Source organism: Chrysemys picta, chromosome 12 (genome assembly GCF_011386835.1).
Source record: "Chrysemys picta bellii isolate R12L10 chromosome 12, ASM1138683v2, whole genome shotgun sequence".
Lineage (NCBI taxonomy): Eukaryota > Metazoa > Chordata > Testudines > Emydidae > Chrysemys > Chrysemys picta.
The window spans coordinates 14,758,533-14,773,486 of NC_088802.1; the positions used below are offsets into that span (position 1 = coordinate 14,758,533).

Consider the following 14,954-nt stretch of genomic DNA (forward strand, 5'->3'; position numbering starts at 1 on the left):
CAGCTATGAGAACCCCAGCTCCCTATAAACAGATAAATCACCGAAGGACAATTTCTGCCTTTTGGGACTAAAGGAAAAAAACCCTACAGCTGAGCACTTATACTACAACAGAGAGTTCATTGCTCTGTTGCTGTAGCAGGATCTCAGGCTGAACAAATCTTAGGCTGTGTCTACACTGCCACTTTCAGCGCTAAAACTTTAGTCATTCAAAGGTGTGAACCCCCCCCGCCCCGAGTGGCAAAAGCTTTAGCAGTGAAAAGTGCCAGTGTGCTCCCGGTGATAAAGCCACCACTGCTCGTTCGGGGTGGGGGTTTTTATGCTCCCGGCGATAAAGCGTGACTACACTGCCACGCCGCGCTGTAACATGGGCAGTGTAGACATACCCTTAGGGTAGATAAGGTAACAGCTAACCCTTCCATTTCAACAGCCACTACTCTGCCCATCCACAGCTCCTGCTCACCTGCATGGGGAGATGGGAGGTGGGGGGTTCATGCACAGACTGAAGGGCAGAATTGGGCCATAAGTTCCCCCTGCCCAGCTTTGCATTCTGGTTTTCCTGCAAGCAGCCAAGTTACATATGTCGGCGCTCCAAGCCCAGCAACCTGAGCCCCACAAGGTGTATCTAACGGAGCCAGGCTGATCCCCAGGGAACAGTTCAGAATCACATTCGATTGGGATCCTTGAGTGAGATCTGAAGGGGTGAAACCACTTGGCACTTCTTGGTTCAAACATGATCATAATTTATTCAGCTTCCTCTTCACGCTCAGCCCAGCTCCCATTGCCTGAAACTCCTCCAAACATTGAATCAAAGCCCCTTAATCCCTGTATCTTTACTTTTGGTTTTGTTTATATCTATCTGTCTATCACCAAATTCCCCCCTTTTGTTACTTCACCTTTCGCTCTGTGTTGCTTCCAGAAGCAGAAACTGGCCAGGGGGATGAGAACAGCCAGGAGAACAGCCAAGATCACACCCAGAGCCACCATCCAGGGATTGACCCTTGGGAAAAACAGCTCTGCAAGAGAAAGTGCCATTGACTTGGGAGCAAACACGCAGAATGAAGGCAGGACACTGTGACAGTGGTGATGCTGTGACTAGTTAAGAGTCTCACAGGGTAATACACAGGGAGATGTGGCTGCTTTGTGCTTAAGCCAATGAAAACCCAAGCTTTAGCCTGGTTACTGAACATGGGTAATTAATGGGAGGGGGTGTGTTGAGGGAGGGGAGAGCGTAGGGGGCAGCTCCATTATGCTACACCATCCCCCACTGGCGTAAGTTCAGGCATTCCCTAGGCTGCTCTAACTGATCCCAAGGCTGAAGCCAGTGCAGACTGGATCTCAGAATCAGAGAGCTGTGAGGCGCCTCCTGACACCCCTGTGCTCACTGGGGTTCAGCCACATGAAAGAATCTGGCCCAAAATATGTTAATGCGGGATTTTAATAAAAACAAAACTGAGCCTGGAGATTCAGAGTAAAAATTCCCCCAGTGTCCTCTTTCCTGGGCCTTGGAGCAATGGCTGACTAGAGGGTTCTTGCTAAGTGATTAGTGCGGTGTATTGAAACCATGTAAAAATTAAAAGTTCACACTTGAAATCCTGAAGGGATTCCTGGTCCTGCTTGTAGGCTAGGGGGCTCTGTAGGGAGCATGCATCTGGGTCCTCTGCAGTCAGTCTGCAAAGAGCCAGCCTAGAGCAGGGTGGGTTTGGTTCTCCCTCTCTGCCTTAGGGAGCAGCCTGCTTTATCTCTCTCTGTATTTGACTCTGGTGTGTGAGAGTTCTGTATTCTTAGAAATAAAGCAGTGTGACATTGCAGCCTTTCAGGAAGAGTGTTTATGTTTTGTTTCTAACTCTCCGTGTGTGCCGTGAACATAACAATCAGGTAATACTGGGCATATCATAGACTAACCAGAAGTGCAGCACTATGAGACCTCAAACAACTGGTGCTTTACCAATACAACATTCTTACCATTATAGTGATGAAATATTCATTTGATAGTAACCAAGGTATTTGGTAGATAATAACACATAAAATCACAACCTTTTTTTCTACAAATTAAGGTGCTCTTAGGTAAGATTTTGTTTCTGCATATTTTGGGCCTGAAATTTTATTGCTGGTAATTTCAGATGTAATCTAAGTAGCAATGCTCAGGCCATATTCAGGGCTCTATTGTGCCAGTCAGGAAAAATGACTTTATTACCCAGATTTTCATAAATATTTAGCACCCACAACTCTCACTGAGAACAAAGGAGAATTCCCTCCCCCAGCCCCACAGAGAATTGTGATGTTCACAGCGTGTGCGCGCATGCACACACAAACACAAAGTGAGATACAAGCATAAATACTCCTGTTGGAATGTTGCAGTGTATCATGACTTTATTTCTTAGAATCCAGAATCTGAATATACAAGAACCCCAGAACTGAGAGGGAGGCGTCTCCCTAAGGCAGCAGGCACAACTCACCTATAGGCGCAGTTAGTGTAAATCCACCGTGCACTGGCCTGCTGCGCACTAACGGGGCTGTGTGCACCCTGCTGCACTGCACTAAAAGTTCCCTGGTGCACTTTGATCTGTTCCCGTTTTAAAGTGGGGAATTTTTAGTGCATGTAGCAGGGTCCAGCCCAAGCTCAGACATCTATACCACAATTTAACAGGCCCTTAGCCTGAGCCAGCTGGCCTGGGTCACCAGCGGGTTTTGAATTGCAGTGTAGACATATCCAAAGAGAATTGAGGTTGTTCAGGATTTTACAAGACGTGCTCAGCACATTGAAGGTTCAGGCCAATAAACAGGAGACACAATGATAAATACTCTCTGCCCATGTCTGCAACGTCTCAATCTATCCATGTGCGGCACAGATGGGTACTGACCTGCTATGGAAATCTCTGACTCTCTCTCCTGGTTGAGACGGGGGTTCCTGACAGAGCAGGACACTTTCTGGTTGGACTCTTCTGTTATAACAATGGCAATCTCTGTTTGAAACAGGTCATTGGCCTCTTGGGATATTTTTTCAGAGGCTGATGGTAAGACCTGCCCCTGGAGATCTCTCCACTGAGCCTCAGGTTGTGGGTACCATCCGGCTGATCGACACACAACCCGGATCCCTCTGTCCTGATGTCCCTCCACAGAGATGGCAGGAGCAGAGCCCAAACCTACAGAAGAAATAAATGAACTTGTGATAATCCTACAGTGCCTAGTAATGAGCCAAAAGTTTTATTACACAGTTATCAAAAGCCATTTCCTATTAAACTGAGAATTGAATGTGAGTCCATGGATGTGGTTGATTAGTTAAACTGGCCAGATTCCAATTTGATAGAATTAATCTTAATATCAGGGCTGTTCTATGCACAAACTTGCTCCAGTTTCGTAAAAGTGTTTTTTTTTTTTAAACCAGTGCAAACCCCTGTGTGGACACTCTTAAATCAAGAAGGAATCGACTCAAGCTAAAGTAATATAAGCCATTTCCAAACCATTTAAGAGTGTCCATATAGGGTTTTGCACTACTTCATTGTAACCAGTGCATGTGTATGTATAGACCAGAGGTGGGCAAACTATGGCCCCCAAGCCACATCTGGCCCGCAGGACCGTTCTGCCCGGCCCCTGAGCTCCTGGCCTAGGAGGCTAGCCCCTGACCCCTTCCCCACTGTTCCCCCTCCCCCGCAGCCTCAGCTCACTGCACTGCCGGCGCAATGCTCTGGGCGGTGGGGCTGTGAGCTCCTGGGGCAGCGCAGCTGCAGAGCCCGGCCTGACCCGGTGCTCTGTCCTGCACGGTGCGTGACTGGCTCCAGCTGGGCGGCACGGCTGCCTATCCTGGTGCAGCTGCACCGCCAGCCACCGGTGCTCCAGGCAGCGCGGTAAGGGAGCAGGGAGTGAGGGAGGGGGGTTGGAGAGAGGGCAGGGGAGTTCAGGGGTGGTGGTCAGGGGCCGGAGCCATCAGAGGACAGGGAACAGGGGTTGGATGGGGCAGGGATCCTGGGGAGGCGGTTAGGAAGGGGGGGCGTTGGATGGGGCAGCAGGGGTCAGTTAGGGGTGGGAGGTCTGGGGGTGGTCAGGAGACAGAGAGCGGGGGGGTGGATAGAGCAGAGGTTCCAGGGGGGCTGTCAGGGAACGGGGAGGTTGGATGGGGCAGGAGTCCCAGAGGGGCCGTCAGGGGGCGAGAAGCGGGGGGGGGGGGGGTCGGATAGGGGGCAGGGGCCGGGCCATGCCTGGCTGTTTGGGGAGGCACAGCCTCTCCTAACCAGTCCTCCATACAATTTTTGAAACCCTATGTAGCCGTCAGGCCAAAAAGTTTGCCCACCCCTTGTATAGACAAACGTTAAATTAATTCACTACCAAAAACTTTGTTACTGGGGAGTTCAGGTTGCCTCGGCTGTGCCTTGTACCCTTCCAGAACGCAGAAGTTGGCAGCAGAAAACTGGACTTCTCTGAGAGCCAGGAAACACACCCACACTGACGCCCACAAATTACAGACATTAGATAACAAAAAAATGCAGGGTTAAGGTAATGCCTTCTGCACCAGATCACACTTTTACTGATGAGCTAAACTGAAATAAAATGATCTTAATCCGGCGGTGGAAGCAGCGACCCAGTGGGGGTGGCAGGTGGGAGCAGCGGGCAGGTGGCTGGCAGGAGCAGCGGGCAGGCGGCCAGTGGGAGTGGTGAGCAGGCGGCCAGCGGGTGCATTTACTCCCCTCCCCCCGCTCATGGCAGGAGCAGAATGCACACAGATGTACCTATGAACTCTGGGTCTGTGCTGACCAGGCACAACAACTGTGAGCGGTGTGTTGAACGGGGGGCACACTACAAGAACTTGGTTGTTGGACTGAAGAACCTGAAGCAAAGGACACTGCCCAGCACACTCTGGGGAGGGTGTCTTGCTCATGCTTTTGTGTTTATGAATATCGCTTGTGCTGTTTTCTCAGATTAATGTTAGGTTACTTTAATTAAAGAAACTATTTCTATCTCAGACTCTGTGCTTGCGAGAGGGGAAGATTTGCCTCTTAGAAGTGCCCAGAGGGTAGAGTGAAATTTTCCCACGTTACTGGGCGGGAGCTCAAGCCGGTTTTGGTTATATTGTTGAAAAGGAAGCCCCTAGATATTGAACCCGACGCTTCTTGCTGCCCACTCCAACTGGCAGAAGGGTTACATTATTATATTACATTATTATGGGAACAGGTGTTGGGTCTGCAGCAAGGAATGTGGGTATTATGGGGAGGAGGATAAATTAGAATGGGTGAAAGGGGAGGAAAAAAGGATTGAGGCTTCCTCAGGTAAGGGAAAGGAGCGGAATGGGAGGGATTTGATATTGTGAGGGGTGACAGTAAAAGTTGTGGGTTTAGGGGCAGGGAGTCCTGTCAGCCCCAAATTCTCCCCTTCCCCACTCTGGGATCTGGGGGAGCCCTATCCCTTTGCAGGGCTCTGAACCCCATTTTCTTCCCACTGTATGTCCTGGGATCTGGGATCCCCTGCCACTCTTGGGGTGTCTAACCCCCACATGTAATCTGTGATCACAGGGAGTGGGGTGGGGCCTGAATGTGGTGAAAATGTAAACATCTGAAATGCAGGACATGAATAGTTAAAATACACATCACCCCTGTGTGTGGTTGCCAGACTGTGTGGGGGAGGGGGAGTTGGATTGGGTGAGCCTGCAACATGGCTGGGGAAGTCTGGCTGGACCAGGGGTAGCAGGGGGCCCAGCTAGGCCTGGTAGTTGGGGCGAGGAGCCCAGCTCAGTGTGCAGCTCAGGCTACATAACCGAGGTAGTGTGTGGCCCACCAGTAAGCTGCTGCCTGTGATGTGTGCCCCCAGAAACGCAGGGCAGAGGGGAGCTACATGTTGTGGGGGGGGGGTGGAGAAGGAAACAAACACGAGTCTCCTCTCACATGCTTAAAGTAGCCACTGTGTAATAAAACTGTCAAGGTGTTGGGACAGAGACCTGGGATGAGATTTCTCTCACCAGCTCTGTTACCAGCTACACACTGCAAACATTGGAAAGCACGACCGTTATCCCCATTGCATTATAACAGAACATACAGGGGGGAGGGGCAGTGAGCAACCACGGAGCAAATGAGTGGCCTAACAAAGAGTTCCCAAGACTAGGATTATTCATCGCTCTGCCACTGAGCTGCTGGGTGACCTTGGGAAACTCACTTCTCTTATCCGTGCCTCAGTTTCCCATCTGTAAAATGGGGGTAATGATGTGACGCTCTTTCAGGTCTACTAATGGAAAAGCACTATACTATACTTTTGGTTATTACCTAGGCACAGTCGTGTAGCAACTGCAAACCTAGGTGAGAACTACAACCACATAAATGGCCACTAGCTCCTACAACAAACGTTTCCCTTTCTGTTAAAAATAAAAAACAACTAGAAAATTCACTGACAAAACCTTGGTTAGCACAGAGTTCAGGCTGCCTGGTGATATTATCTCCTGCCCTTCCATAGCACAGTGACAGCTCTGAGACCCTGTCCCCACTACTCTCTCCACTGGTCAGTACAGCTACACTGAACACAGGGATGCAGCTGCAGTGCAGGCAGATACATGCTGCAATTCAAATCTGTGGAACACGACACAAACAATGCCCCCTTCCTGTAATCCTCCCTCATGTCTATTCACTGACAAAAAAACTTAGTTACCTCTAGGCAACCTTAACTCTGTATTATCTCCTGCCCTTCCAGAATGCCTTTTTCAGCAAAACTCAGACCTCTAAAACCAGGAAATCCATAGTGAAGGTAAAAACCAAAACAACCTTAACTCTGCCCCTTTGGAGATGGCAATAACCATTGGGAACTGGCTGCATGCACTAAAGCTGCATGCAGTGTGCTCGGTGTAGCTGTAATGACTAGCGGAGGGGATTATTTAGAGCATATTAGCAGTGCTGTCACTGTGATATGCAGAGAGGCACAGGTATACCTTGATGGATCAATCATGCCTTATTTCAGTGCTGAGTTGTACAGGTTGTGTCAGTAGCAGAACACAGACTCTTTGCCATGGGGACTGTCAGCAGTCTGGTGTCAGATATGCCAGTGATCTCCAGGGCTTGGTGAGGGGTAAGTGAAGGCAACGTCCCAAAAGGAATCCTCAGGACAAGGGTGATGAGGAGGTAATATTTTGCAAGTCGGGGTGGTTTGTGTGGAGCAAGCTCAGTGTTTGAATGGAGACCAGGAATTCGCTACACCTGACCTAAACCTCATGTCATGGTTACAGAACTAGCTGCACCTCTGTCCCCTTGCTGGTCTCTCTGACAGCACCTTCAGGGGTCAGGCCTCCTGCCTCTACGTGTGCTGGGGGCGGGGAATTCCCCAATTCTCCCACCCTTAGACCAGGCTCTGGGCTACAGGTCCCTGTGTATCAAGCACTGTTACCCTGAAGGGGCCAGACATGAGCCGAGATCAATCCCAGCTGGTGGCATCAGTTTGGGGAGGATCAGAGTCATTGTTCAGCCCCAGGCGTGCACAAAATAGTTATAATAACCACAACATGTTAATATTACCTGACTGTTTAGGGGTGTTTGTGTCTCGTTAATTCCTTGCTCTAAAGACCTCACATTTGGGCCACTAACCCAACCCCAGACTCCAATGAGTCACAGCAGTTTTCAAGACAATCTGAGGCCTTGTTTATGCTGGCAAGTTTCTGCACAGTAAAGCAGCTTTGACAGCTGTAACTCCCGAGGTGTACACACTGCCAAGCCACTTTGTGCGCAGAAACTGCGCAGTTGAAGTGCTGTAAAACAACCACTCCGACAAGAGGTGTACAGCTTTCTGTGCCGGGGCTACAACACTGCAGTGCCAGCGTAGACACATTGGTGGATTACAATGCTGTAATTTGCATCCAGGAGGTGTCCCACACGCCTGTCCTCGCCTTTCTGGTCATCGATTAGAACCCTACTGCCCTGCCCTCAGGTGACCAACCTTCAGCCCTATCCTTTAAATTCCTTGGGAATTTTGAAAGTCCCCTTCCTGTTTGCTTGGCATGCGGTGGTCTCAGCACATCTTTCCAGGTGACCATGGCTGCTCCACACACCAGGCGATCCCCCGCTTGGAGCAATGATGAGCTGCTGGACCTCATCAGCGTCATAGAATATCAGGGTTGGAAGGGACCTCAGGAGGTCATCTAGTCCAACCCCCTGCTCGAAGCAGGACCAATCCCCAGACAGATTTTTGTCCCAGATCCCTAAATGGCCCCCTCAAGGATTGAACTCACAACCCTGGCTTTAGCAGGCCAATGCTCAAACCACTGAGCTATCCCTCCCGCCCTAGCGTTTGGGGAGAGGAGGCTGTCCAGTCCCAGCTGTGCTCCAGCCATAGGAATTATGATATCTTCAGACAGATTTCACGACGCATGACAGAAAGGGGCCATGACTGGGACACATTGCAGTGCAGGGTCAAAGTGAAGGAGCTGTGGAATGCCTACCACAAGGAGCGGGAGGCAAACTGCCACTCTGGTTCTGTGCCCACGAGCTGCCAGTTCTACAAAGAGCTGGACGTGATACTCGGTGGCGACCCCACCTCCACTGCGAAGAGTCCTGTGGATACTTCAGGGGCTTCCGTGCCTGTCGAGAGTGGACTGAGCCAGGAGGAGGAAATCTTGGACAAGGCTGCGGAGAGGGAGGTGGACCCAGAGCCAGAGGATGACTTGTTCAGAGGTGCATGCAGCCAGGAGCTCTTGTGTACCCTGGAGGTGGCTAGCCAGTCACAGCGTTCAGAACTTGGCGAAGCAGGAACAGGAGATGAAGCCCCTGGTAAGTGGCTTTGATTTTGGGAATCACTGAAGCGAGCTGTTGGGGGGAGGAGGGTTGCAGAAGGCCGGCTTGTTTCTGTGTGCTGAGCTTGCTGGAGGGATTTGCAGAAGGCTGCCTTGTGTCTGTGCGATACGCATACCACCACATGCCTAGGCAGAGCGGTGGAACAGGGTGTTGATGGACTCCCTCACTTCATGGGAATCTGCCTCAGAGATCTCCAGGAAACTCTCGTGGAGATACTGGGCAATCGGCTGCCACGGGTTCTTTGGCAGAGCTGCTTTGTTTCTTGCCCCACTAAGGGCAGAGGTGAAAGTAAGCGGGTCCAGTCCAGTCTGGCGTACCAGCAAGAGTCAGTACGCCATGCCAGACCGCACTGGCTTCTGCGGTGCGGATTTAAAGGGCTCTGGGCTCCCCACAGTGGCGGGGAGCTACAAGCCCTTTAAATCCGGGCCCCAGCCCGGCTGCCGGAGCTGGCGGGGGGGGGGGGGGGGAAGGGGGATTTAAAGAGCTCGGGACTTCCCACCACAGCGGGAAGCCCAGAGCCCTTTAAATCCCGCCCGCAGCTCGGCTGGGGCTGGGATTTGAAGGGCCCAGAGCTCCGCGGCAGCCGGAGCCCCGGGGGCTCCCAGCCACCTATGCAGCTGGGAGCCCCGGGGTGATTTAAAGGCCCTGGAGCTCCCAGCCACAGCTGGTGCCCCAGGGCCTTTAAATCTTGAGAGGCCCCGCCTCTTCTGGTTGAGGCCATGCCTCTTCCGGATGAGGCCACGCCCCCCTCAGGACTCCGGCAGTACCGGTAAGTCCTGTAAGTTACTTTCACCCCTAAGGGTAACATTCCCCTGACACTCGGCCATCACTGGGGGTGGGGGGGGACCATTGCTGCACACAGGCTAGCTGCATAAAGGCCTGGGTGGAAGCTGCATTCCTTGAGATGACCCTGCCTTGATTCTCCGGTCACCCTCAGCAGCAAGATATCTTCCATAATGAGCACAGCCTGTGGAAAGTGTGGGGACAGGAACAATGATCAGCCCCCGCCTACAGTGCTGGCTCTCCCCAAGAGCCACATGCCCAGTGTACAACAGGGTCTGGGAGCAGTGATTTACCCTGCCCCTGAGGCTACTCACCATTTTGGGGGTCTTGCGGCTCATGTGTGCTTGCCTGGGGTCAGCCAATAAGTGACAGGTGTGTGAGTACTGGCTGTGTTTTAAACACTGATTCAGTGGTCTCTGTGTTGTAAACAATAGTGCCTCTGTAAAATGCTTCATTTTGGCTTCACAAATCTGACCTTGGGAGCCCAGCCTCCCTCTTTTTTATCACCGGCTGAACGGCTGCGCAGGATTAGAAAGCAGCCATGAAAAAGTAGAGAGGACCTTCTGCGTGATGTCATGCTGCATTCTGCAGCCGAAAAACAAGAGTTGAATGAGTGACGGGACAGCGAGAAGAGGGACCAAAAGGAGAATGCAGCATGCCAGAATGAATCTACAGAGTGGCTCTTAAAGATTAGAGAGTGCCAAGTGGACACGCTCCAGGCACTCCTAGCACTGAAAACTGAGCAGCTCCGGCCCACCCCCCTCTGTGGCCGCTGTTGCAAAACTCTTTCCCATGCACCACCCCTGACCCGCACACACACACACACACAGTCCAGCTCTGTGGACTCCCAGTACCTACTGCACTCGACACCCGTGCCTCTGCAGTTTACCCTGCTGAAGTACAGTACCCACTGCACACAGGGCCGGCTCTGGCTTTTTTGCCGCCCCAGGCAAAAAAGCCTCCGGCCGCCCCCTCCGCATGGCAGGGGAGGGGGCGGGGGTGGGAGGGCAGCCGGAGCCCCGGGGGGAGGGCGGTGAGCCCCAGCCGGGGCTCCGCTCTCCCCGGCGGCCGGGGGGAGGGCGGCCGGAGCCCTGGGATGAGGGCGGAGTGTCCGGCCGGGGCTCTGCTCTCCCCGGCAGCCAGAGCGCCGGGGGGAAGGCGGCTCGAGCCCCGGCCGTGGCCCCGCTCTCCCCGGAGCCGGAGCGCCGCACCACGCCGCCCCCCTCCAGGTGCCGCCCCAAGCACAAGCTTGGTGGGCTGGTGCCTGGAGCCGGCCCTGGCTGCACAGTACTCCAAAGGACAAGAGTGCATATGACACCTGGACATACACAAATCTTTAACCATCTTGGGACTCCACCTCCCCCTGGGAACCTCCCTTCCACCATCCCCCTCACTGCTGATTTTGTGTGTGTGTGTCTCCTCCGGTTGTTGTTTTTTAATAGAAGATTTGTTTTGGTTTGAAAGCGACCTTTATTACATTAACTGAATGCAAACATAGCCCTGCAAAGCAACAGTCCATTTTCTTAAACCTTCACAGTGCATCATCCGCACCAACATAATCACCTCCTAGCATTACAAGCACTGCAATCCCGAGCGTAGCAACAAATATTAGTGGCTTTCAGCTTCAAATGGCTGCCTCAAGGCATCCCTCATCCTTATGGCCTTGCACTGTGCCCCTCTAATAGCCCTGGTCTCTGGCTGCTCAAAGTCAGCATCCAGGTGCTGAGACTCAACGGTCCAGCCCCGAGTGAAGCTTTCAGCCTTCCCATCACAAATATTATGGACCGTTCAGCACGTGGAAATAACCATAGGAATATTGTCATTGGCCAGGTCCAGCCTCCCATATAGGCAGTGCCAGTGGGCCTTTAAATGACCAAGAGCACATTCAACAGTCATTCTGCACATGCTGAGCCTGTTGTTGAACCACTCCTTGCTGCTGTCAAGGTTCCCCGTTTATGGCTTCATAAGCCACAGCTTTAAGGGGTAGGTGGGGTCTCCCAGGATCACAATGGGCATTTTGACTTCCCCTACGGTGATCTTCTGGTCTGGGTAGAAAGTTCCTGCTTCCAGCTTCCTGAACAGGCCAGTGTTCTGAAAGTTGCATGCGTCATGCACCTTTCAGGACCAGCCTGCATTAATGTCTGTCAAACACACATGGCGATCCACAAGCATCTGGAGAACTATAAAGAAATACCCATTGCGACTAATGTACTCGGAGGCTAGGTGGGCTGGTGCCAGAATTGGAATATGAGTGCCATCTATCGCCCCGCCGCAGTTAGGGAAACCCATTTGTGCAAAGCCACCCACAATGTCACGCACGTTGCCAAGAGTCACGGTCTTTCGCAGTAGGATGCGATTAATGGCCCTGCACATTTCTGTCAACATGAGTCCAATGGTTGACTTTTCCACTCCAAACTGGTTAGCGAATGATCGGTAGCTGTCTGGAGTTGCCAGCTTCCACAGTGCAATCGCCACACGCTTCTCCAACGACAGGGCAGCTCTCATTTTTGTGTCTTTTCGCCTCAGGGCTGGGGCGAGCTCATCACACAGTCCCATGAAAGTGGCTTTCCTCATTCAAAAGTTCTGCAGCCACATCTCATCCTCCCAGATGGGCATGACGATGTGATCCCACCACTCAGTGCTTGTTTCCTGAGCCCAAAACCAGTGTTTCACTGTAGTCAGCACCTCCGTGAATGCCACAAGCAATCTCATGTTGTAGCTACTACATGTGATAAGATCAATGTTTGAGACCTCTTGCCTCTGTAGTTTAAGGAACAACTTCACTGCCACTTGTAATATGTTAGTCAGGGCGAGCAGCATATTGGTCAACAGTGTGGGATCCATTCCTGCAGACTGAAGAGGCAGAGCGCACACTACGCAAACCATTGAAAGATGGCACCAAATATGGAAGGAAGCACAGGGATTGCTGGGATGCAAAGCAATGCATCATAGGGCATTGGGAAGGGGCCCAGGATGCCTCACGACCCCCTCTGCCTTCCCACAACACTTAGCGGCAGAAAAGGAAGAGATGGTTTGTGGGATAGCTGCTGAATGACGATGCAAATGCCGCAAGTGTGAACATGCTATTGCGCAAGTAGCTGACAGTGTGAACACACAACAGCGGTTTCCCTTTAGCACTCTCTGAGCGGCGCTGTAACTGCCGGTGAAGAAAGTCTGCCACTGTAGACACACCCTGAGTATGCGTCTGGGTTTTAGAGGACTTAGAAAAAATGGATATTACACAGCAAACTAGACTCAACCTTATCCAGAGCAGAGCTGCTGCCCCACTATAATGAGAAAAATTGTGTCATCTCACAATGAACCCTCTGACTCCACTTATTACCCTGTTTAAGACATTAAAAAATCAGCAGAAGTTACTGACCTGCCACATGTAGTTCCAATATAGCATCTTCATAAGAGACACTGGACTGAAAAAAACACTTGTACTGCCCATTGTCAGAGAGTTGGACATTGCGTATTCTCAGGGAAACACTCCCATTGGTGATGTCATCTCTTAAGAGCTCAGTTCTTTCTTGATATTCCGGCATCTGCTCTCCATACTGATCCTGCCCATCACGGTACAGGTGCACTGCTGGAGAGAACTGGGATCGGAACCATCTCACCTCCATGTTCTCAGCACTCATCCTGGGGGAGAGGTGGCAGGGCAGGATGGCCTCCCCACCTAGGGAGGCAATGACTGGGTGGTCAGGTCCAGTCACTGTGAAATGTGCTGTGAAATGTACAATGAAAAAAGGAAATTAAATCGGCAAGAGGCTGGGGCGTGGCATTAATTCAGCAGTAAGACACACTGTAAGAGAGTGCCCTGCGTTAGAAGTGAGACCATTTAAAGACAAAAGCCTGACAGAGAAAACTTACCATAAACCAATCAAAGGACTGAACACATGTTATGCTTATCCCAAAGAATTCTCATCTGGCACATGGGACTTTTTGGTAGGTTCCAAAGTCTTTCAAACCTTTCTCTAAGGGTTTGTCCTCTTGGTTAACAGATCCTGTCACTTTGCAGCCCAAGATCTCGGGCCTCTGGTCAGTTCAAAGTCAACTTTTATACCAAAAATCTTTGTTCTCTTGGGCTTCTGGGACCTGGTCTAACCCAGTTTATGCAATGCTCCCGAGGGGTGGCACTTCTCTGGAGCTGTTACCTGTCCCACAAGTAATTACCCCCCATGGTTTGCAAATTCTGAAGAAGATGGGGTAACCCTCCCCCATGGCATAGATTACAATCCCAAACTCACAAAGATACATATAACATATAGATACAATCCCAAACCCACAAAGATACATATATCACTGCTCAGTGAGGAGGGAGAAACAGTAACAGGAAACTTGGAAATGGCAGAGATGCTTAATGACTTCTTTGTTTCGGTCTTCACCGAGAAGTCTGAAGGAATGCCTAACATAGTGAATGCTAATGGGAAGGGGGTAGGTTTAGAAGATAAAATAAAAAAAGAACAAGTTAAAAATCACTTAGAAAAGTTAGATGCCTGCAAGTCACCAGGGTCTGATGAAATGCATCCTAGAATATTCAAGGAGCTAATAGAGGAGGTATCTGAGCCTCTAGCTATTATCTTTGGAAAATCATGGGAGACAGGAGAGATTCCAGAAGACTGGAAAAGGGCAAAGATAGTGCCCATCTATAAAAAGGGAAATAAAAACAACCCAGGAAACTACAGACCAGTTAGTTCAACTTCTGTGCCAGGGAAGATAATGGAGCAAGTAATTAAGGAAATCATCTGCATACACTTGGAAGGTGGTAAGGTGATAGGGAACAGCCAGCATGGATTTGTAAAGAACAAATCATGTCAAACCAATCTGATAGCTTTCTTTGATAGGATAATGAGTCTTGTGGACAAGGGAGAAGCGGTGGATGTGGTATACCTAGACTTTAGTAAGGCATTTGATATGGTCTCACATGATATTCTTATCGATAAACTAGGCAAATACAATTTAGATGGGGCTACTATTAGGTGGGTGCATAACTGGCTGGATAACCGTACTCAGAGGGTTGTTATTAATGGTTCCCAATCCTGCTGGAAAGGTATAACAAGTGGGGTTCTGCAAGGGTCTGTTTTGGGACTGTCTCTGTTCAATATCTTCATCAACGACTTAGATATTGGCATAGAAAGTACGCTTATTAAGTTTGCAGATGATACCAAACTGGGAGGAATTGCAACTGCTTTGGAGGATAGGGTCATAATTCAAAACGATCTGGACAAATTGGAGAAATGGTCTGAGGTAAACAGGATGAAGTTTAACAAAGACAAATGCAAAGTGCTCCACTTAGGAAGAAAAAATCAGTTTCACACATACAGAATGGGAAGAGACTGTCTAGGAAGGAGTACGGCAGAAAGGGATCTAGGGGTTATAGTGGACCACAAGCTAAATATGAGTCAACAG

At 50.6% G+C, this 14,954-nt stretch overlaps 1 protein-coding gene across 1 annotated transcript in view; it reads right to left on the reverse strand.

Moving 5' to 3' along the window:
- Positions 1-307: 307 nt before the first annotated feature.
- LOC101941192 (butyrophilin subfamily 1 member A1-like) overlaps positions 308-14,954 on the reverse strand; it is a 93,904-nt gene continuing 79,257 nt past the window's right edge. The window contains exons 3-5 of the mRNA XM_065565068.1: positions 12,922-13,269; positions 2,862-3,143; positions 308-1,013 (exon numbers count right to left, since the gene is read on the reverse strand). Of these exons, the coding sequence (XP_065421140.1) occupies positions 853-1,013; positions 2,862-3,143; positions 12,922-13,269 (791 nt within the window). The 3' untranslated portion in view covers positions 308-852. The remainder of the gene's footprint in view (positions 1,014-2,861; positions 3,144-12,921; positions 13,270-14,954) is intronic.